The 21753-nt window shown below is 41.8% G+C and overlaps 4 protein-coding genes and 1 long non-coding RNA gene across 6 annotated transcripts; 2 read left to right on the forward strand and 3 right to left on the reverse strand.

Moving 5' to 3' along the window:
- The first annotated feature begins 773 nt into the window (after nucleotides 1-773).
- Nucleotides 774-3163, forward strand: aqp11 (aquaporin 11). The gene is made up of 3 exons (XM_077566631.1): nucleotides 774-1612; nucleotides 2431-2547; nucleotides 2718-3163. The coding sequence occupies exons 1-3, from the start codon at nucleotides 1009-1011 to the stop codon at nucleotides 2792-2794; spliced, it is 798 nt and encodes a 265-aa protein (XP_077422757.1). The 5' UTR covers nucleotides 774-1008; the 3' UTR covers nucleotides 2795-3163.
- clns1a (chloride channel, nucleotide-sensitive, 1A) lies at nucleotides 3155-6960 on the reverse strand. Its single transcript, XM_077566634.1, has 8 exons — nucleotides 6573-6960; nucleotides 5924-6060; nucleotides 5291-5440; nucleotides 4990-5103; nucleotides 4881-4886; nucleotides 4608-4781; nucleotides 4219-4288; nucleotides 3155-3376 (listed from the first exon to the last, which is right to left on the reverse strand). Coding segments are annotated over exons 1-8 (771 nt in total). The 5' UTR covers nucleotides 6692-6960; the 3' UTR covers nucleotides 3155-3375.
- A 283-nt stretch (nucleotides 6961-7243) lies between these two features.
- Nucleotides 7244-13822, reverse strand: rnf168 (ring finger protein 168). The gene is made up of 8 exons (XM_077565573.1): nucleotides 13515-13822; nucleotides 12157-12351; nucleotides 11645-11846; nucleotides 11496-11560; nucleotides 9951-10106; nucleotides 9743-9831; nucleotides 9351-9423; nucleotides 7244-8551 (listed from the first exon to the last, which is right to left on the reverse strand). Exons 2-8 carry the CDS (start codon nucleotides 12334-12336, stop codon nucleotides 7964-7966), a joined length of 1353 nt encoding a protein of 450 aa, XP_077421699.1. The 5' UTR covers nucleotides 12337-12351; nucleotides 13515-13822; the 3' UTR covers nucleotides 7244-7963.
- On the forward strand, nucleotides 13790-20165 carry LOC144051941 (uncharacterized). The gene is made up of 3 exons (XR_013294074.1): nucleotides 13790-13935; nucleotides 18617-18763; nucleotides 19830-20165. It is a non-coding gene; the product is annotated as an uncharacterized LOC144051941 (long non-coding RNA).
- LOC144051939 (uncharacterized) lies at nucleotides 13957-21589 on the reverse strand. 2 transcript variants are annotated; one of them, XM_077565572.1, is made up of 8 exons: nucleotides 21229-21589; nucleotides 20434-20617; nucleotides 19722-20026; nucleotides 19131-19200; nucleotides 18548-18729; nucleotides 16547-17130; nucleotides 14546-15244; nucleotides 13957-14429 (listed from the first exon to the last, which is right to left on the reverse strand). In XM_077565572.1, exons 1-8 carry the CDS (start codon nucleotides 21382-21384, stop codon nucleotides 14384-14386), a joined length of 2226 nt encoding a protein of 741 aa, XP_077421698.1. In that variant the 5' UTR covers nucleotides 21385-21589; the 3' UTR covers nucleotides 13957-14383. The 2 variants fall into 2 exon arrangements, with proteins under 2 accessions (XP_077421698.1, XP_077421697.1); XM_077565571.1 differs by having other exon boundaries at nucleotides 13958-15244; nucleotides 21229-21587.
- Between the last annotated feature and the right edge of the window lie 164 nt (nucleotides 21590-21753).

Consider the following 21753-nt stretch of genomic DNA (forward strand, 5'->3'; position numbering starts at 1 on the left):
TTCCTTAAACACCACGAGGTTTTCACAGAATCAAAAGGAGGGAGCGCAGGTGGTGCGTTCAGGGACAATAGGAAATTAACGGCGGCGGCATGCGCATCAACCGGCAACGCCTTCCTGGCTGTCATCCACGTGCTATTTTTTTCTTCTTGTTTCATGGCACCCGGTCACGTGACACGTTCATAACCAAAATAATAATGAATAATGTGTCGTAGCTCCCATGAGTAAATGTTTTGTTGTTATTGTTTGTCGATCGTTGTTTTTCTTTTATTTACGGATGAAACAAAACAGAACATTTTATTGAAAGGCGTTTTGTCACAAAAATAATCCCGAGTTGCTGAGTCTGTAATTATTCCGATTTGGAGTCTGTAGTGTTAACTAAAACCACCAGAAGCTCTTTGGAAGGGAGGAATGGAAGAAGGGAAGAAGGAAGGAAAAAAGGAAGGAAGAAAGGACGTCAGTCTGTCTGTCTATCTATCTAGCTATCTATCTATCTATCTATCTATCTCACGTTCTGAGTGAGACCTTGATTACCCCCCCCCCCCCCCTTTTTTTAATGGTATATGTAGGGCTTTGAAAATTCTCGCGAGAATGGATCCAAATTCCAACGAGAACAACCCAGGCGCACTTGTGCGGCCAAGTCGCTGTGACAAAGTGACAGCAATCTGATGGAAGATACTGCCCTCTAAAGGATTGTCCGTGCAATGCATCTATCTGATCAATACATCAAGCTTTTTAGGACGTTAAATGGTGATAAGTGTGGATTTTCTAAATAAGCTAAACCGACCGTTTTGATTTCAATCTCTTTATTCAAGACCAAAAGAACATTACAAAATGAATGTGCAAAATGTGCGCAAGTCTCAGGTTGCTGCTTGAACTTTCCTGAGCATCAGCAGACGGAGGACAACACGGACACTTCCGCACCATGTGACCTAGCCTGCGCACCCATACTTCTCTGGCATTGAGGAGCATCAAGACCACGCTGCGGCAGAGGCGGCCAGGTCACCCAGAATGTCCGCGGACGTCGCGGTGTCCCTGGCGGTGATGGGGTCGGCTGTCCTTCTGAGCGACGCCGCGCGCCGGATCTCTAAGCGGCTCCTCCGGGGCACGGCCATGCGCGCGTACGCGGCGGAGTTTGCGTCCGCCTTCCAGCTGTGCTGCTGCACGCACGAGCTTCGGCTCCTGGGCGAGACTGGCACGCTCCGAGCCGGAGGTGGAGCCGCGCTGGCGTTGACGTACGCGGCGGCTGTGGTGCACGCGCTCACCTTCCGCGGCGCCACCGGAAACCCCATTGGCGCGCTCGAACACGCGTACCGCAGCGGGACGTCGGGAGCGCGCGCTCTGCTGGGGATCGTCTGCCAGTTGTCGGCCGCCGCCGCCGCGCGCCCCGCCATGCAGGTGCTCTGGGGGCGGGGCCTTTCCGGGATGCACGCCCAGCACGCGCTCAACAACTTCCGATGCCTGAGCGCCATTCGCGCGCTGCTGCCCGAGGCCTTGTGCGTGGAGCTGGCATGCTCGTTCGCCGTCCAGAGTGCCCACGCACACACGCGCAAAATACAGGAGAAGTACCGCGTGCACGTCGTGGCCGCCGTCATCACGTCTGTTGTCTATGCAGGTATGACGTCAACACTGACCATGCAGTTACTGTGTTTTGATGTTACTGTCTCTATTCCTGCGTATGATATGACGTGAGTGCTATTACTGTTTGTCAAACTTGCTGTACTGTCCTTGTCAAGGTGTGCTGTTATTGTACAGTTGCAGTAATCGTGTGTTCATGTTACTGTGCATTTTCCTGTATGCTCATGTTACAATGTATATGAGAGAAAGAAGAGAGAGAATACTGTGTTTGTCACTGTATATGATTTTCACTTTGCTTGTTCCTGTGTTGATGTAACTGTACCTGCTCCTGTGTATGTTTTTAGTGTTTATTGATGTTACTGTGCCTGTTTCTGTGTATGTTGTGACTGTGTTGATGCTACAATAGTGCCTGTTTCCTGTTTGCTTGTGACTGTGTCCATTCCTGTCTATGTTGTTAATGTGCTCCTGTTCCTGTTACTGTGCCAATTTCTGTATGTGTGGATGTTACTGTACTTGTTGATGCTACTTTTACTTTGCATGTTTTTACTGTGCCTGTTCCTGTACACGTTGGCAGTGTGTTGTAACTGTGTGTGTGGATGTTGTGCCTATGTTAGAGTGTTACTGTTCCTGTGTTGACTTGACTTGTTATTGTCCATGTCACTGTGTGTTGATTTTGTTGGACAGTGACACAGTAATGGTGCGTGCATGTTACTGTGCCTATTCCTCCGTTACTGTGTCTTTGCATGTGCTGTTGTTACTTTCCAGCTCGGTGTATTAATGCCAACGTGCAGACTACTGTGAGTGTAAATGTTCCTGTGTAGTGATAAGTGACCTGTGTAGTGTGTGTTCCTGCAGGTGGCAGTGTGACAGGAGCAGTCTTCAACCCTGCATTGGCATTCTCAACTCAATTTGGCTGCAGCGGAAACTCTTTTGCAGAATACTGCCTGGTTTATTGGATGGGACCCCTGATGGGTGAGACACACACCGTCCTGCTAAGGAAAGTCCTTTTGAGCATGTTCTCCATATCCTTGATATCCATTTTTTGGGTGCATATATGGACCTTAAGATGGACATCAGGGACGCGGAAGACGTACTTTTCCATCCTCCTGCTTCCTCTGCCTTAACTTGTCCTTGTATTGCAGGCATGATGGCTTCCGTGTTGGTTTTTGACCTCATGTCCAGCCAATCGTCTCCTCAGTATGCCACCAAGAGGAAATGAATCTTCAATAATGGCACATCACAGGAAGCGCACAAACTAAAGACATATATGTTCGGCGTTCCACCTCAAGTTTAAGGAACTTTTAGGTCTTGTTACTAATAGTTCCTGGAACTACTGATATGTTCTCTTGAAAGTACAATGTTATACAAATGTTAATTATGTCGAGTATTTGCATTTTCAGGGTAGCTATTTCTAATAATTAATTAAAATTGCACATTATCATTTACTAACAAAATTAATTTAGCGCAATCATTAGCCGTGCTTTTTGTTCAATAAAGTTTTCAATTCAAATCAATTATAGGGTGGAATTCCCATGAATGCAGCACAAGTTTTGTAAATAAAAGATCAATAAAAAATATATATAAATAGAAAAAGTAATCTTTTATTGATAATTGACTAAGGACACCACATTGTTACATTTGTTAACACACACAAAGTAACTTAAAAACGGGAATGAACTAGTTTGCTTCACAACACGAGTTGGGATGATTGAACGAGACAAACAAGAAGTGCCTGGGACAAACAGGAAGTGCTCAGGAGGCCTTGAAGCAGCGCGGCTCCCATGATGCACGTGTGGTCCATCTACAAACAGGAAACAATTATGTCTTTTTTTGGTCCCTCAACGGTGAGGTCAATAAAAGATGTGAATTACAGGCAGAACATTCGACTCTTTCACAACTTTAAAACATAAAGCAACACAAAATTTGACAAAAAATTGCTTTTCTTCCTTCTCAATCCACATCATTTTAACCCATTGAAATGAATGCAAATTACCATTAATCTGTTCCAGAACTGTTTTTTTATTTAAAGAAAAATAGTAATCTATAATATTATACTTTATAAAATGCATATAGCGACAACAATTAAATACAAAGAATGAAGCAGTTTGTTCATCATGAGTGATTCATTATTGCACCTTCCGGGGTAAGTGACTTGACTGACTGCCCGTCTATGGATTGCATTTCCAGCTATGTATAGTTCTATCAATAGTATTTTTACCTCTGAATCTCAGTCATATCCATATTAATTCTGTGTTTATTAGTTATATAGAGTGTGGATCCATGTATATCTATATATGTATTAACTCTTTGACTGCCAAAAACGTTAAATAACGTTTAGTAAAATCCTATGGCGGAGTGCCAAAGACGTTAAAATACGTTTTTTTCTTCAAAACAGAGGTGAAACTAACCATTTTCTATTGTTGATTACTGAAAAACGGAATAAGGTAGAAACAAACTTTTTTTTCCTGATGAAAGATGAGGGTCCAATCTTTCATTTGGTAGTATGTGTGTTTCCATAGTCCAAACACATAATTTTCTGTGGACCTTGAAAGATCAGTCAAAAATGCTTAAATCGGCTGGCACCCACGGCATCCCTTTTCTGAAAACGTCTGGCAGTCAAAGAGGTAAATGTGTGTGACTAACCAGTGGTCAACGTCTGCGTCCTCAAATTGTCCCGCCTCTGCGTTGGCATCTCCATCCACCTCCATGCCATCTACACACACATACAAAAACACATCAATGTCCACAAGTGTCTATCAAACCATAACTTCAATTTGCTTAGATCAGGAAGTAAACGTTTTATAATGTCTATTTAAATCTAATACACAGATCATTAGCATATAACATGAACAGTTTGGGACCCAGGATTGACCCCTGAGGGACTCTACAGGCAATCTCCAATCAGAGCGTCAGTATGAATTCAACTAATTGCCCATTCTCTACACTTAACTGGTACATAAAAATTGTTCTTAAAGTGGAAAAGCCGTTAAGTTGGGCACCGGTAAGTCACGTACTATGTACTTTCGGCCCACCTTCAAAGCGGGAGTCTCCCTGCTCGGTGCGTACGCCGCCCATGTGAAATCTCTGCGCCGCGCTCTGCGCCAACATGCCCTCCAGCCTCTCAAGCGTGGCCTGGCCCTCCTGGGTTAGCGCAGACAGACCCTCGTCGCACGTGTAGAACGTCGGGATGTCGGCGTGGCCGTGCTCTGGTCCAGACATCAATATAGATACACCGTGTTTAAAATGGGTGACGTTGTCGTGGAGACAATGGGTTCAAGGTCAGCGAGTGTGATGGATGCTCTTACCAGCTTCTGTAAACACATTAAAGGAAAGACAAATAAATAAATAAATGAGGAATTCACGTTACTGTAGTAGCTTTAGTGAGTAGGTAAGTAGTTATGGTGTATGTCTTACCGGCCTCCTCCACGTCATACTCTTCTCCTTCAAAGTCGTTGTCAGAGTCGTCCTCGTCTTCAGGGTCGGGATGCAGCGCTTGACACTCGCACATAGCTGCAAACATTGACTCCACTGGAGACACACAGACACAAACGTGTAGACACCAGGACAGACAGACCGAGGGAGGCATAAGAACAGATAGACAGATACAAGGATGTAAGGTTGTGACACACGCTGATAGGATTTTGTCTCTTAAAAGTCTTAAAATAAGAAGAGAAATTATCATGGGGTTCCTAAATAAAAGAAATAAAGGACTCACATGCTGCTTTGTCATCGGGCACAAATCGAATCTCCGTGATACCGCCTTCCTCTTCATTATCGCCACCATCTTCATTCTCTTCCTCACTACCCACTCCATCATCCTCCTCATCATCTGCCGGCTTCTCTGCCATTTCTGCCTCATTCTCCTCTGGAAAGAATGTAGCATATTAAAAAAATGTTTTGATTAAAGAATTTATTTCATATCCTTGAAATACAGTTTAAGATCTTTCTACTTGTACATTATTTGTCATCACAAAAAAAGACAATTCCACCTTGTCTGTCTTGCAAAGTTTATTTTCCCCCACGAGTGCCACTTTTGGCCTAAATAAATGCTCAAATAGCTTTAAAGCCATTTAAGCATGTGCTCTGTATCATTGATATCCAGTTTAAGTTCCATGCATTAGAATGCTTTGTCATGTATTCCGTATCTGCCTGGTGAGTGACATGGGTGTCAGCGCAAAAGAGAGTAAAGCAATTCAAAATGCACCAACTACTGTGTTGACGGAGTCACATGAGTTATTTGATTAATCGTTTCAGCCAAACATACGCCAACATCTTTCCATAGAAGCAAAGACCAAATAATAAGTTCATAGGAATGAACAGAGTGTTAAAGAGTGTGAAGAGTCCCAACCGCTGAGTTTTCCATTGACCATGACGTAGAGATGTTCTTGGGGGTACGCGCTGACGTCTCTGGAGATGGCATGCAGGCCAATGGTAGGGTACTCCAGACAGAAACCCAATCCCGCGCCGTCAAACCACGACAGACGCCTGCAAACAGTGCAATCAATGTGTCAATTTCATCTCTACCACGCATGTAATGTTTTGTCTTAATAAACTTATATCCAAAATATTAACACAGGGAATGCCTGGATATTCATGGTTCAACATTTCCTTAAAAAAATTCACCTTCACCGTTTTTGTGCTCAGGTCAAAACCAACACAAGTAAAACTGTTACTAGTGCCAACAAAAGTGCGTTCTGTCTGAATTGAACTTCAACGTACAAAACAAAGTTTGGATTTGTTTTGTTATTACTTTACTCTACTTACTAAGTTTTCTATTGATAGCGTTACCGGAAGTTCCTGTTGCTGCTAGCGTGTGCGTGTGTGTGTGTGTAGTGTAAAACTGACATTTGTATCCTAAATAGCTTAAACACCAACAGCTTTCAACACTGCTATAATAATTTCAAAATAAGTTTAAAACACGTACACATGCTAAAAATAAGAAGTTGAAAATGAAAAGTAGCATTAGCAATAGCATTCCGAATGCTCCACAGACTTACGTTTCGGCTACATAGAGCGTTCCGTTGCCCAGCTTGTGTCCGTCCAGGACGGCGGCTGTGTCGGCCTGCTGTAACCGAACTCCCTCGGTAGGAGGTCGAAGGTTCTTCAACAAAACCATGGCGCGTTTCCACAAATGAGGACGACAACAATCCAAAAATCTCTCCGAGTGGCTAAACCTTAGCTAAGTGTGGGTGCGTGTGTGGAGCAGAAAAAAAGCCCGAAATTTATTTAGGCCTACCCCGCGGAGAACACGAACCAGCCAACCGGGCTGTGCGTGGGTCTGCCGAGCTTTAAAACCCGAACTCGTCGTGTCCGAAAAACTCCGAGACGAATAAGAAACTGGGTCGATCGACGTAAATTAATGCGTGCATGAAATCTCGCGAGAACACGATAAAACGTGGCCTTGCGTTGTCAAGTTGCGAGTGATAACCGGAAACGACAAACGTAAATTCCCGCCCTTGAGTTGGTACGATGGATTATATATTTTAAAGTAGTTGACAAAGTGAATAATTAACTAACTTGAATAACAACCAACACTAAAAGTTCACATACATCGTATGTTTTAATAGGATTAAATTTTCTAAGCAGTAGTGACATAATTTGCACTAGTGTGGTTTCCATATGTTAAAACAATAGTTTAAAAAACACAAACACACACACAAGCTTTTAATTAAACAACTATTTATTTATTAGAAAACTAAACAGCAGCCAAAACAGGAAGTGAACCGTGAATATGCTGGAGCTTATTGTGGTTGCTTGGCACCAAGATACCAAGACAAGATTGGCACCGAAGCAATGTTATTATTTTTCAATATTTTCCAGTGAGTAATGAAGGATAAGTTTTCCCCAAAATATTATGAATAACTCATGACTAGGCAAATTTATGAACAAACTAAAAAGTGAATAGGTGGGGGTTCATTGAAAATTCCACAACATGGCGGGAAAACAATTATTTTCTGTTAGACTTGCTTTTGCCCAGAACACAAATACAGCAAAGAGGTAAGTTTTCAGTGAACAACATCATATAGGTCTCTGACCAACAAAAACGTCACGAGACAAAATGTCGAACCGAGAATTCACTGTAAATGCTATACGTTGTGTCAAAATAATATTTTCACGTTAAACATGCCTCAGGCCTGAACACAAAAGCAGCAAATACATGTTTTTTTTTCAGTCAACAACAGAAAATAGGTCCCCCACCCCAACACCTCAACCAAAATTAGCAAATAGGCTAACTTGCGAATGGCAAACTACAAATGTATGCAGGTTCACTGTATTAAGGCTAAAACTGGTCTCTTTGTTGTCTCTGGAACTTGGAAGCAGCTTTTAGACCCCATTGTGGGGCGAAGGCACAGGGGCCAACGAAGGGGCTCTTTTATGGGGAGGGGCTTCAGCTTCCCAGGCCAGAAAACATGTCAGTGAGGGTGGTCTGTCGGCCATCTCCGTTTTGTGAGGACGAGGTGGACGCTTCCAGAGAGGAGGAGGAGGGTGAGGATGATGAGGACGACAGGGACGTATGGGAGATTTTAGTCCAGGACGTTCTCCTGTGGGGGTTGATGGAATTGCGTCTGAGCTGATACGCGTCGGCCGAGCCTTTCCTCCGGTCCGTTTGCTGCTTCTTCTCCTCCTGGTTGAGCTCCTCTTGCAGGAGCAGCGCCATCTCCCGGTCGGCCTCCTCCTGCTCACGGCGGCTCTCCAGCTGGGCCTCCAGTTCTGCGTGTAACAACAGGGCGCCCTCTAGGGGCAAAGATGAAGAAGATGAAGGGGGCAAAAGGTGGCACCCTCGCTTGGCCTCCTCCTCCTCCTCGTAGTCAGAGCTCTTCCTCTTTGACGTTCCTTCTTCAGCGTGATGACTTCTGTAGCGCCGCACCTCCAACGGCGAGGCCGGACCCGGGCGAGAAGGTTCCGGTTGGTCCTGCTGAGTCCCGTAGAGGTCGGCATGAGGGACACGATGGCCAGGAGAGAGGAGGATATTCTCCTGGAAAACGTCAAGCAGTCAGAGTGACATGCAGTTATGACAATGATCTTATCTTAATAAGCAATCCATTTGGTTTTTGTCATTTTAAATAGGAACTCAATAAAAAAAATATTTGCCATAATATTCATGCTCTATGTGCTCTCACTAATCTAAACAGTATTTTTATTAAAAATAAGAACTCAGAAAATTAATCCAGCGTTTATCCCATGCTCAATTTTGACATTATACCGCCCTCTGCTGGCCATTAAAATTGACATCAACGCACCCTCGGACATCATTTTTGTTCGAAATTAAAACTAGAAATGTGAAAGTTTAAGATTTAAGGTATTTCTTAATTTTGGAAAAAACGATTTACTGTAGAAAACTATAGAGAGCTATGGCATTGTTCCATGTAACCTTTTAAGACGTACTGATAATCTTGGGAGCTCCCTGAACATTTTGTCAGAAAGGATGTCTATTGTCTACGATTAAAAAAAAAAAAAAAAAACTTTAAAATGTTTGTAAAGTCTGAAAAATTCTTCAAAAAACATGCTTTAAGATAATACAACAAAGATAATATTAGCAGTTGTATATAAAAAAAAAAAAATTAAGCCAAATATTTTCCCCCACCGTACTGAAAATGAGTATTGGCTCCAAACATCGGTTATCGGCCTCCTTGACTACTAATAATCGGCATCAGCCCTGAAAAAAACATATCTGAATGCATTAAAGGACTTGCTACAGACTTAAAAAAAAAGTTCAATTTCATTGTACCTCTTACAACGACAAAGACATTCTTATTCAGGGGTTTTGGACTGACCTTGTTAGAAATCAAAGTGGAAGCCGAGCTGGAATCAGACGTGCTCGACTTGGATGGAAGACGACACAAGAACCTGAACACACGCAAACACGCATGCAAAGGATAAGAATGTTTTAGACGTGTGTCAATAATTTGAGTTGTATCAAAATTTTTTTTGCCTTTAGCTAATACAAAAAAAATAATAAAATCATTGTCTCATATATTTGCATATGTGTTTAATGAATTTGTACAAGTTTTACTATTGGAACTATTGAAACGAACTTCTCTATAATATTCTGAATTTACTAAGCTGCACATAAATGAAAACACACACACACACAAAATGGTGGACCTGACAAATTAAGCAAAAAAAATAAAATAAAATTGGAAAAAGATCCAAATAAGTCACTCACTTTTCAATACATCCCACCGTGTTGACTTTCTTCTTGGCTGGAGTGTTGTCAGCAGGATGACGTTTATCCTGGGTGACGGGAGCAGCGTTCTACAAGAGACGCGAAAGACTCGCAACACTGGATCTTTTTGTCTGACCTTCGACATCATTTACAGTGAACCCCCGTTTCGTCACGGGGGTTACGTTCCAGATCCACAAGAGTGACTGACCAGCTCTTTGCTGAGCACCCTGGCCAACCTCTCGTCCTCCTCGCTCCGCCTCTGCTCTTCCTGCATCATCATCTCCTCCTCGGCCAGGAGTCTGTGGATGTACTCCTCGCTGGCACGCTGCTCCTCCTCGTCCAGCTCTCGCTTCTCCTCGTCCAGCTGACAACAAACAAGTTAAGAGTGACCCAGTGTAGTGTGACCTCACTAGTCTAAACATGACATTCTGATTAATATTGCCTTTGTAATATGAGTTATGCACCAAAATCCAGCCGTTTTTATACATCGCAGGGGCGGCCATTTTGCCACTTGGTGTCGACTGAAGATGACATCACAGTTGATCAGGGCTCAGGCAACGACCAATCATACCTCAGCTGTTTTCTGAAGCTCAGCTGTGATTGGCTGTCACCTGAGAACTGAGCAACTGCGTTGTCATTTTCACTCGACAGCAAGTGGCAAAATGGCCGCCTCTGATATTGATTTAAAAAAAAAAAAACTGCTGGATTTTGCTGCTTAACTCTTTGACTGCCAAAAACGTTAAATAACGTTTAGTAAAATCCTATGGTGGAGTGCCAAAGACGTTAAAAGACGTTTTTTCAAAACAGAGGTGAAACTAACCATTTTCTATTGTTGATTACTGAAAAACGGAATAAGGTAGAAACAAACTTTTTTTTCTGATGAAAGATGAGAGTTCAATCTTTCATTTGGTAGTATGTGTGTTTCCATAGTCCAAACACATAATTTTCTGTGGACCTTGAAAGATCAGTCAAAAGATCAGTCAAAATGCTTAAATCGGCTGGCACCCACGGCATCCCTTTTCTGAAAACGTCTGGCAGTCAAAGAGTTAACTCATATTCCACTAACACAATATTAACCAAAATATCGTATTTATACTAGTGGGGCTGCACAGTACATATTATTGTCAAATTTTGGGGGGTTGACGTTCCCTTTAACTCATTCACTGCCACAAATTAATAATATTTTTCTTTAAAAACAGCTTATTAAAAATTAGGGGCGACAGGCGATTAACATTTTTAATCGTAATTAATCGCATGACTTCACTAGTTAACTCACAATTAATCACACATTTTATATCTGTTCTAAGTGTACAATAAAAAATTCTAGGTTTTCATACTCTTGTTAACAAAAGTGGATTTTTTTATACTAATAGAAATAGTTTAAATGATTTTTTTTACGTTTATAGCCGTCAATAGCAGCAATGAATTAAAAATAAAATAAAATAAAATAAAATAAAATAAAAAAATATATATATTCTAAATGTACAATAAAATAATCTAGGTTTTCATACTCTTGTTAACAAAAGTGGAAAAAAATCTTAAACTAATAGAAATAGTTAAAATTAATTTTTAACGTCGATAGCCGTCAACGGCAGTGAATGAGTTAAAGATTAGGTGTCATCTTTAAAGAGGATTAAGTAAGAACATCATGTAAAAAAAAAAAATCATTAACTTTGCATGTGGTCTGTTGAATATAGTTACTATGACTATTATGATGATGATTAGACGTGCTTTTTATGGCTATCAAACTTACTTTGCTGATCTGGTCCTGATATTCTTGTCTCACCTCACCAGGCTGACTCATCCTGGGAAAAAAAACTAACACACACGCACAAGGATGGACAGACATTTGTAAACCAACACAAAAAAAAACACACACAGATGCAAAGTTGGGGGGCGTACCCGCCACGTCGTCCTCGTTGACGGCGTCCTGTCCGCCGAGGCGTCGCTGGCAATGCTGCGGGAAGTTGACCTGAATCTGCGTCCACAGCTGTTGGTTGACCAGAGTCTTGTTCTTGCTGTTCTGGCGGGCCCAAGTGGACACGCGCTTCCTGCACATGGGACAGCACAGCGTGCTCTTGTCCACCGACTCCAGGAAGCAGCCCTGACCACAAAAACAAAAATACGTTCATTTCTCCGTTCCTGGATTGGCGGCACGGTGTGTTAGTGGTTGGCCCATCCGCCCTGCAATTCTGAGGTCTGGGTTTTGAAATTGGGCTCTTTCCTCCCGTATTGCAAAAACATGTTATTTTCATTGAAGGCTAAATAGTTCATAGGCGTCAAAGTAGGAGTAAATGCTTTTTTTGTCTTCATGAGCCCCGAAAATGACTGACAATGACCTCTCGACTCCAGCTCACCTCAACCCTAACCACAACGTATTCATGGCGTTCGTGCCTGCGAGTGCGAGTGCTCACCTTACAGAAAGTGTGCTTGCAGGGTAGGGTCACCGGCTCCAGAAACAAATCCAAACACACGGGACACAGACAGTCGTCCAGGGACAGCGTCTCCTCTCTCTTCCCTTTGCCCTTCTCCTTGCCTTTACCACTCGATGCAGTTGGGGCTGCCAACTCGCCGTCCGGATCCGGCAACATCATTTTCCTCTTCTCCTCCTTGTTTTGGTCAGGCACAGAGACAGAGTATTATATATATATATATAGGCACAGCAGAAGGAGCGGCACAATTAATTGAATTGCAGCATTTCAGCAGGTTGGACGTAGATGTTTATTGCTATACAATTTATTTCATTACTGTATATTACTACTCTGTTTTTATCAACTGTAATATAGTATTTTTTTTCCTTATATAAAAAAAAAATATTTAATTTTAAGAAAACAACATTGAATGCTAACTTGACTTTATACAGTGGACCTCCGCAAATAGAGACCGGAAATCCACGGGTGCCGAACGGTGAATATACGATTTGGTCAAGGAAGATCCATTCGCAAACTTACATATTTTTCTCTCATGTTTCTGTATAACATAAAACTATTGGCACATCTCCATTTAGGGGCCTAAACTAATAATATAGGCTGCGATGGGGAATCCAATTCCAACAAGTAGAAACCCTCTAACAGTTCGGGTCTTGTTTAACTGTCAGTTGAACTTTGGATAAAGCCTATCTGTGACAGGTTTTGTACTTTCTGGAACTGGATTTCCCATCCTTGAATATAGACAATTCCAAACATCTGGGCATTTCTGTTATTCACGTAATGCAACGCTTACTTTACCAGTGGTGTCAAAGTCTGGTCCTCTAGGGCCTGAGTCCTACATGTTTTGCATGTGGCCCTCCTCCCAACGCAGCTTAATCCAAAAATCAGATAATCAGCAAGCTTCGCAGAAGCCTGATAACGATCCTGGTCATGCATCAGGTGTGTTGGTGGAGAGAAACATGGAAAACAGGCAGGACTCAGGCCCTCAAGGACCGGACTCTAACACCTGTGCAGGTTTATACAGTGAAAACAAACGGCATATTGTGTTGCTCTTGCCTGTGACTAGCATACAAACCAGGCAGATTGTTATAGAAAGAACTTGAACATTCCTTGAGACATTACATATTCCCCAAATCAAATTATGTACATTGACACGTTAGTTGTAAGAAAGTAGTCAATAGAATACAAGTAGAGAAGAAATACTGGATATAGTGCAAACGTGTGTCAAAGTTGAGCTGCTAACTTTAGCAAAACACTGCAAAATGAACCTCGAACGGCAACGAGTCACAACTTTTCTCCTGAAAAATTACAAATCTAGACACTTTTACAAAACATCTTCTTACCGGTCCTAACTTGTATTAGCTCCAGCGTTATCTCCCCTCCGTAGCTTTTTCTGCTGGTCCCAAACAAGCAGAGTTAGCCGTTAGCTCTCCAGCTAACACGACTAACGGCCACCCGGCCGGACACAGCTCCAGCTCGGACGGACGAACAAACCCCAAAGTGCTCCCCACCCCCCCAAAAAAAAGGTTAAAAAAAATTGTTGTCCCCTCACGCTGACACTTCTTTTATTAGATTTGAGAGTAAAAATCTGACATTAACCGCCCAAGCTAGGCGGTAACGTCTGCGCACGCGCAATCAGCACGAAACGTAAACGTATGACGAGTAGTGTCGCAAAAAGCTGATGACAACAGTTTCGAGAGTTGCTTATAAAATGTGTTTTAAACAGATTCAAACATCGCATGTATCAGGAGTTGCTGCTGCAAGGTAAAGACAACATGGTCCTTTTCAATTTGGTTAAATATTTTTATTGTTTTATTTTTTTTTTTTTAATGCTGGTGTTTGTTTTTATTATATTATTCAACTAAATCTCATAAATACTGTACATCAAATGTAGGTTAGTCCATTCCTGGACACAAAATGTTCTTTGGACTGTGATTGGCTAAAAGCAGCCGTAATGTCATCATTGTAATAAACTGGCATTAATGTGGAAGTCTTGATGCTAATCAGTCATGTCGCTAATCACTAAATCACCCACAGTTCAGGCAAGCTTTTGCTTTAAAAAACTGAATCCTTGTGCCTTTTTTATTATTGATGACAAGTTAACCACATCTTTATTTTGCTGAGTCTCTCGTTGAATCACTCAGCTGTCCCTCTGTGAGAAAACACTCTTCTGGTCTCAGAATCCAAGCACTATTCGCTCTGGAGGAGGGAATCATAGCGTTGTCTTCGAACTGGCACTTTCCCACCTTCTGATGTATCTGTTGTGGATACAAATCACTCGTTGACAAAACTATCACTCCAGGGGAAAACTGCGCTCTTCTCTTCCTTGCATTTGCTTCCGGACCCGAGCGAGTCCTTCAGCCCGTCGCCGCACCTGTGCTTCTTGAGCTGCCTGGAGTCGGAGAAACCGCGGCCGCAGCTCTGGCACGAGTACAGCTTGACGCCCGTGTGGATCTGCATGTGCGACTTGAGCTGGTTGGACTGGCGGAACTTGCGGCCGCACGTGACGCACTCGTACGGCTTCTCGCCCGTGTGGACCAGCAGGTGTCGGTGGTAGTTCTGCGGAGTCCTGAAGGCTTTATTGCACTGCTGGCACTGGTGCGGCTTGGCGCCCGTGTGCAGCAGCTCGTGCTGGCGCAGCTGCGACTGAAGCAGGAAGGCCTTCTGGCAAACGCCGCAGACGTGCGGCCGGTCGCCGTTGTGCTGCCGCATGTGGTAGATGTACAGGTGGCGCAGGTGGAAGGACTTCCCGCACGTCTCGCAGACAAACTCTTTGTGCTCGGCGTGGCTCTTCTCGTGCGTGCGAAGCGTGCTGACGCTGCTGAAGCTCTTGCCGCAACTCTTGCAGCTGAAGGCCTTCATGCCCGCCGATGGCCGCCGACGGCTCCTGCTGCCGCTCGCCTTGGTGTGCTCCTTGTTCTCGTGGACCACGAGCTGGTGCTTCTGCAGTTGGCAGTTGTAGAAGAAGGTCTTTCCGCACAGGTCGCACATGAAGGGCTTCTCCACACCGTGCACCAGCATGTGCGTCTTCAAGGCCCACGTCCCCGAGAAGCCTTCGCCGCACTTCTCGCACCTGCCACACAATTACAATTAATCCAATTATAATTGAAATCACAATGTAGTAGAAAGTAATTTTCAAATCACAAAAAAATAAAATAAATACATTATAATTTAAATTTAATTTAAAAATATATATATAATTTATTATTTAAAAATACAAATAAAAAGCTCACTAGACTATTTTTTATATGCATGAATATTTTATTGATTAATTTAGTGTCTAGATAAGTTTATTGCTTAAGAAGTGACTTCATGAAACAAAAACGTGTAGCGTGATAAAGCCAAGTTTTAAGTTGTTGTAGTGAACGCTTAGAAGACTGCAAGTCAAAATGTAAGAAAATAAAAAAAAACTCTAATTGAAGTAGATAAACTAGAGATAAACCAATTATAATCTGGGCCAATATTCAGCTATTTAGGCATCTGCCTTAAAAAAAAAAAATCTGATGGCCTATAAAAGATTAATTTAAAACAGTCTTTACTTCAGGGAATTAATTAAATTTTTGGTTAAAAGCTATACGTATCTTTTGTTTTTGTTTGACATTAAATCAAAGGTAAGTGAAAGTTTAACATTTCAGTTACTTAAAAAAATTTGAAAACTATTTACCGTAGAAAATAGTAGCGAAATATTGACTTGCTAAGCTTTCATACACTTTTTTTAAGTCATGCTGATTATCCTTTGAGCTCTCTAACATTTTTCTTAGAATTTTAAAATAAAAATGTTTAAAATAAAAATTGTCGATAGCCTCGTTTAAAGATATTTCAACAAATTTAAGTTGGATTTTTTTTTTAATACCAAGATTTTTCCTTTACTGAAAATGAATATCAGCTCCAAAATTCAGTTACCGGCCTCCTTGACTACTCATAATTGCTGTCAGCCCTCAATCTATCTCTAAAAAAAAATATATGCCTTCTTTATCAAATGGGTGCCACTGGGAAATTCTTGCCGTATTGTGTAAAAAGGGTCTAACATACAGGAAGTCACACGAGTAATTGGTAATGTCTCCCGGTCGGCTCGGCATAATTCAAGTTGGGGCAACACTAGTGTCAAAATTCAGGCCTTCAAAATAAAAGCACGACGGCACACTTTTTTGGCCCTGTGGTGGCATATTCAGCTGTCAATGTGTTATAACGGCTGCTTTTATTTTGAAGGACTGACTTGACAAGATGTGCTATGAGTTGTTCATCAAATCTTGCATTGTGGAAAGTGCTTTCCTATTTGTTGAACCCTTTTTACACAAAACACGAATAGAAAACCTAATCATACGTCATCATATATATTAAATACACTAGGTTTTTTAAGAACAATAAATATTACTTGAAAGGTTTTTCTCCGCTGTGGAGGCGCAGATGTCTCTGGAAGTTGTACTTGAGTCCGAAGCTAAGTCCGCAGGTCTGACAGACGAAAGGCTTCTCCCCCGTGTGGACCACGCGGTGCTGCAGCAGGCCCATGCGGCACTTGAAGGCCTTGTTGCACTCGCCGCACTTGAACGGCCGCTCGTCCGAGTGCGAGCGCTTGTGCACGCGCAGGTTTCCGGCGGTGGAAAAACGTTTGCCGCACATCTGGCAGGGGTACGGCCGCGCCCCCGTGTGGACTGTCTGGTGCTCGCGCAGACTTTTCTTCCTCAGGAAGCCTTTTCCGCACACGTCGCACATGAAGGGCTTGACGTCGGCGTGCGAGATCTCGTGGTAGCGCAGCACGGCCGCCGAGGTGAAGGTGCGGCCGCAGGTGGCGCAACGCAGGGGCGCTTTCTCCAGCCTGTGCGACGCTTGGTGGGCGCGGAGCTGCCGGGCCAGACGGAATTTACGATCGCACTGCTCGCACGCCAGCATGTTGTCGGGGTCTCGCTCCTGGGCCTCGCGTAGCCGGTGGGCCTGCTGGTGTTTGTGCAGCGTTTTGGCCTGTGTAATGAAATAAATATATATATATATATCAAGCCATCAGCTTTCGCTACAGACATGTGACCCAGACAAGATTTTTTTTTAAATTAAAACTTATACTAAAATACTCTCCAAAAGTTACCAAACACTCTTAAAAACTACAAAAACTCCCTATCTAAATATTTTTAAAACCTATTAAATACTACCTAAATACTCTTGAACTCATTCACTCCCAGCCATTTCCACTGAAGAAACCCCCTTTGCTCCCGGTTGTTTTACTGGATTTTGACTGATTTTGCAAGGCCCACAGAATATTGTGTTCTATTGCTATAAAAACATGAAACCTACCAAAAGAAAGATGAAAGTCTCTTTTATCAGGAAAAAAGTACATTTATATCTGATTCCGTTTTGCAGCAATTAGCATTAGAATATAGCTAAGTCTCATCGATATTCACATCCCTGGTGAAAATACTGTCAAAAAGAGCATTGCCCTGGTTGATCTCTTATACTCTGCTGCCACCTGCTCGCCGTTTTTTTGTAATAACTATCATTGCTTTAAGCCACCTCTTCATAGCAGAAGCTGCATCAAAGCAGTCTGTATGCTCTTGCATGTTTTAAAAAAAACGTATAAATACGTTTTTGGGAGTAAAGGATAAAATATAAAAAAAACTTATTTACACGAATTTGGGTTTGAATGAATTAAATGACTGAAATACGTAGTTTGTAGATTTCACTGGTTATGATCCATCACATTCACCCTGTATCAGCACCAAGGTTATTATAGTTTTGGAATGTTCATTTTAGTTTAGTTTTTATTTCGTTTTGAGTTTAGTTTTTTAAGTTTAGTTTTCATTAGCTTTCAGGGTGGTTGTGTTAGTTTTTATTAGCTTTAGTTTTTTTTTTTTTTTAATGCTTAGTTTTAGTTAGTTTCAATATTAGTTTTTGTAATAAAAAAAAACTGCATTACTTGTGCGCAATATTTAACAAACACGATGGTAAAATGGAAAAAGTAACACCTAAGCATTGCATTTCGGCTGAGTTGGCAAATTTGTCTCCTAGGAGCAACGTCATGTGAAGGTGCTTTTCTATTGGCTGCTGCTAGATGATATTGACTCACTTCTGTGTGACACACTTTCAAACGTCTTCATTCCGGTTTATATCAAAAATAATAAATATACTTAAAATCATCCCCAAAGGCTCATATATTAAATTAATTACCAAAGACTAAAACGAAGGACGCTTTTGCTATAATTATAGTTAGTTTTGTGAACATAAAATGTAGTCTCAGTTATTTATTTATTTATTTTTTAATAATTTTCATTTGTATTTTATTTCGTTAACAAAATTGGTTTTTGAATTTTAGTTTTAGTCTTTCCCGTTTTTGTTTTCGTTAACTAAAATAACCTTGATCAGCACAAGTATGTTTTTTCCACAACACCTGGTAGAAGCCTTTGTCACACAGCGTGCATGGGAAAGGCTTGACGTGGCGCAACACGTGTTTCCTCAGCTGGTGTTGCTGGTGGAAGCCTCTGTCGCACAGCTCGCAGAAGAAGCGCTTGTGCTTGTAGAGCTCGCGCCGGCGCTTATTCTCCTGCTCCTTCACGTCTTCTTCGCTCGCAGCTGTCATGAAGAAGACGTTTTCATCAAGTCCAAGGTGATAACACGCATAGATAGGCATGCCACATGTGTTAACATGGCAGGGTTACATATTTGAAAATTTTACAAATTTACTCCAATTCGTGTATGTTTACTTCTCACTGAATCCAATTTAAATCAATCAAAATTGAATTGCAACATAAAGAACTGAAATTGAATGGAATCCTGAGATACTTAACAATACCCAGCGTTAGAATTTATATTTAAAATATTTGTGTTATTTATATTATAAAATAATCAAATTGTATAAAATCATGGATCAGAAATTGAATTTGGACTGATCAATAGACAAACGGACAGACAGACGGGAGTCAATGATTTTATTCATCGCATGAGGGAAATTGAAATTGAATCCATCACCTCACCTGGTTGTGCGAGGGCCACCAGCTCCGTTTCGATTTTCACTTCAACTGGTTCTGCTGTTTTCTCAGCCTCCTGAACAATAAATAAATATACAGTACATCATTAGTCTAGCAAAAACTAACATCATAGTGTGAAGGAAATTATTATTATTATCTCTTTGACTGCCAAAAACGTTAAATAACGTTTAGTAAAATCCTATGGAGGAGTGCCAAAGACGTTAAAAGACGTTTTTTTTTTTTTCAAAACAGAGGTGAAACTAACCATTTTCTATTGTTGATTACTGAAAAACGGAATAGGGTAGAAACAAACTTTTTTTCTGATGAAAGATGAGAGTCCAATCTTTCATTTGGTAGTATGTGTGTTTCCATAGTCCAAACACATAATTTTCTGTGGACCTTGAAAGATCAGTCAAAAATGCTTAAATCGGCTGGCACCCACGGCATCCCTTTTCTGAAAACGGTTGGCAGTCAAAGAGTTATTATTATTATTTTACTTCAAGCCAGTAGTGTCTATAAATTTCTACCACCCATAAATATCACCCTGCCACCTTTTTTTTGCAAATATTATGAAATGGCCAATAAAACATATCCAACCATTGCATGAAGTGCCATCTCATATTTGCCGTCCGCCAACGCCTCAGTCTCCTGCTGCTCATCCGTCGCAGGAAGTGACATCACTTCATCCTGTGTGTGATCCTCAAGGTTGTCCTCAGATGGCGTCCCCGAGGGGCTGCTCGGCACCCTGAATGCGGCGTGAAGCGGCGAGCTGATGATGACCAGAGGAACTTGTGCCGTACCACCGCTGTCACCGCTCGCTTTTCCAGATGACATCCTGGCCGAGTTGATGATGGACATGGCGAGGCTCATGGGGGCGGCGACAGGTCGCTTGGCATCTGTTGCTGAGAGACAAAAGCAAATATGTTCACTTACCGGCAACCCTGACAAACTGTTTGAATTGAAATTATACCTGTTTTGACGTAATTATTTTTCAAGGTCCTCTTACCATGTATTTTTTTCTTTACAAACACAAGCAATAAATAAAGCTGTATTCAAATGAACAATATCAGATTTATTAAAAATAAATGTTTAGGCTTATGCTAAAATACAGGCAAATGAACCATGTTTGTATCTGGCGGCAGTGTTCATGGGGGATCTTAAAAAAGTCCCCTATAAAAATCTGTAGTTCATAATTTGACATTAGACAATTCTTATGAGAATATTCTTGGCCTGGGTCAAAACTGATCTGAAACATTCCATGTGTGCATGAAAAATGACTTGTCTTAATCTATAACATCCTGTTTCTTACTCTTTGTTTTCTCTGTTGTAGACGTTTGCTTTTCCCTTGAACTCAGCTCAGCCTCCAGCTGCGGCATTTTGTCTCGCAGGGTGTCATTCTCCTTCATCAAGCTTGCCAGGAGCTGTTTGAACATGCTGCATATTTGGCGGAGGGCCTCCTTCACCCCCACATTTAAGATGGCTGTTAGCTGATGCTGCGGAGAGAGAGGACAAGATGATGCTCTGAGTATTCGTTTCATTTCATTTTCTTTTAAAAGGGACAATGCACATTAATGAACAACAAATTAAGTTGTAAAGATGCTAGATCCTAATTTGCATCTGTAATCCCCTATACATAAATACATTAAAATACACATCACAAAGCAATACAAAGTCAATATAAAACAAATAAGAACATTGCAATAAGACAACAGAATGTCACAGTAACACGACAAGATAAAAACAAAACAATATAAAAAGAGTTAATTTAAGATTTCCTTTGGCAGACTGTTCCAAATGTTGAAATTTGACAAATGAAATGGCGCCCTCTTCTGTAGTGGAGCGCAAAGGATGTATCACCAATTAGAATCGATTTAATGAAATATATAAAAATAATCCATTATAATATGGGATATTAGATATTTTATTTGCGTAAATGAAAAAGAAAGTACTTGGTGTTGGCGGTGTTGTTGATTTATTCGTCTCGGCGAAAAGGGAAGTGACGACGGGATAATTATCTGGCCCTCTTTACTCTTCTCGGATAAACTTCCAGCCCTCGCTTCGTTCGTCTTCATGCTGTGATTTACAGCAAAACACAGCCGCTCACCTTCAGCTCGACGCCGTCTGCAGCCTCCATCTGCCCACCGACGAGTCTCCTGTGCAGAACCTCCACGGCTGCCTCCACCGCCACCTCCATAATGAGCGCAGCCTGCGAGCGGAAAGTTTCGGCGGTTGTCGCCTCGTCGTCGCTCGGTCGCTCCATTCAGACTTAAGGCAGCTCACCGGAACAAATGTTAAGTTTTTAAAATATCCTTATATTGAACCTCAAAACTACGTCTGAGGAATGTGGGTGCCGTCTTGAACAAAAACAGAATCAAGCTTTTGGGATGGTTATCTGCATTCGGGAGGTCCAATATGGCTGCGATGTTTACTTCCGGGTCACTGTTGAGTCTGACGTGTGACGTAATTACGCATAAATGTAGCCACGCCCCTCTGTCTATTCCCATGTTTTGGAGTCAGCGGAGGAGTCCCTAAAATACGAACAGTAGAGGCGCATAGAACATATTGCATTTTTGGGGACTTGACAAAAAAAATTCTGCGTTCAGAATCCTTCTTCAATCTTCATTGCCCA

This window comes from Vanacampus margaritifer, chromosome 5 (assembly GCF_051991255.1).
Source record: "Vanacampus margaritifer isolate UIUO_Vmar chromosome 5, RoL_Vmar_1.0, whole genome shotgun sequence".
Lineage (NCBI taxonomy): Eukaryota > Metazoa > Chordata > Actinopteri > Syngnathiformes > Syngnathidae > Vanacampus > Vanacampus margaritifer.

Excerpts from the sequence above, each read along its gene's own strand:
- rnf168 (XM_077565573.1), bottom strand. The coding sequence starts at position 12,336 with ATGATGTTGCCGGATCCGGACGGCGAGTTGGCAGCCCCAACTGCATCG. Across the intron at positions 11,561-11,644 it reads CAACGAGGACGACGTGGCGG|TTTTTTTTCCCAGGATGAGT; the intron begins GTACGCCCCCCA and ends CGTGTGTGTTAG. Across the intron at positions 8,552-9,350 it reads CCACTTTGATTTCTAACAAG|GAGAATATCCTCCTCTCTCC; the intron begins GTCAGTCCAAAA and ends GACGTTTTCCAG.
- aqp11 (XM_077566631.1), top strand. The coding sequence starts at position 1,009 with ATGTCCGCGGACGTCGCGGTGTCCCTGGCGGTGATGGGGTCGGCTGTC. Across the intron at positions 1,613-2,430 it reads CACGTCTGTTGTCTATGCAG|GTGGCAGTGTGACAGGAGCA; the intron begins GTATGACGTCAA and ends GTGTTCCTGCAG. Across the intron at positions 2,548-2,717 it reads TTGGATGGGACCCCTGATGG|GCATGATGGCTTCCGTGTTG; the intron begins GTGAGACACACA and ends CTTGTATTGCAG.
- LOC144051939 (XM_077565571.1), bottom strand. The coding sequence starts at position 21,384 with ATGGAGCGACCGAGCGACGACGAGGCGACAACCGCCGAAACTTTCCGC. Across the intron at positions 18,730-19,130 it reads GGTGGCCCTCGCACAACCAG|CTGCGAGCGAAGAAGACGTG; the intron begins GTGAGGTGATGG and ends TCTTCATGACAG. Across the intron at positions 17,131-18,547 it reads GTGACAAAGGCTTCTACCAG|GCCAAAACGCTGCACAAACA; the intron begins GTGTTGTGGAAA and ends TTCATTACACAG.
- clns1a (XM_077566634.1), bottom strand. The coding sequence starts at position 6,691 with ATGGTTTTGTTGAAGAACCTTCGACCTCCTACCGAGGGAGTTCGGTTA. Across the intron at positions 5,441-5,923 it reads GGTCAATGGAAAACTCAGCG|AGGAGAATGAGGCAGAAATG; the intron begins GTTGGGACTCTT and ends CATTCTTTCCAG. Across the intron at positions 5,104-5,290 it reads GCCCGATGACAAAGCAGCAT|TGGAGTCAATGTTTGCAGCT; the intron begins GTGAGTCCTTTA and ends GTGTGTCTCCAG.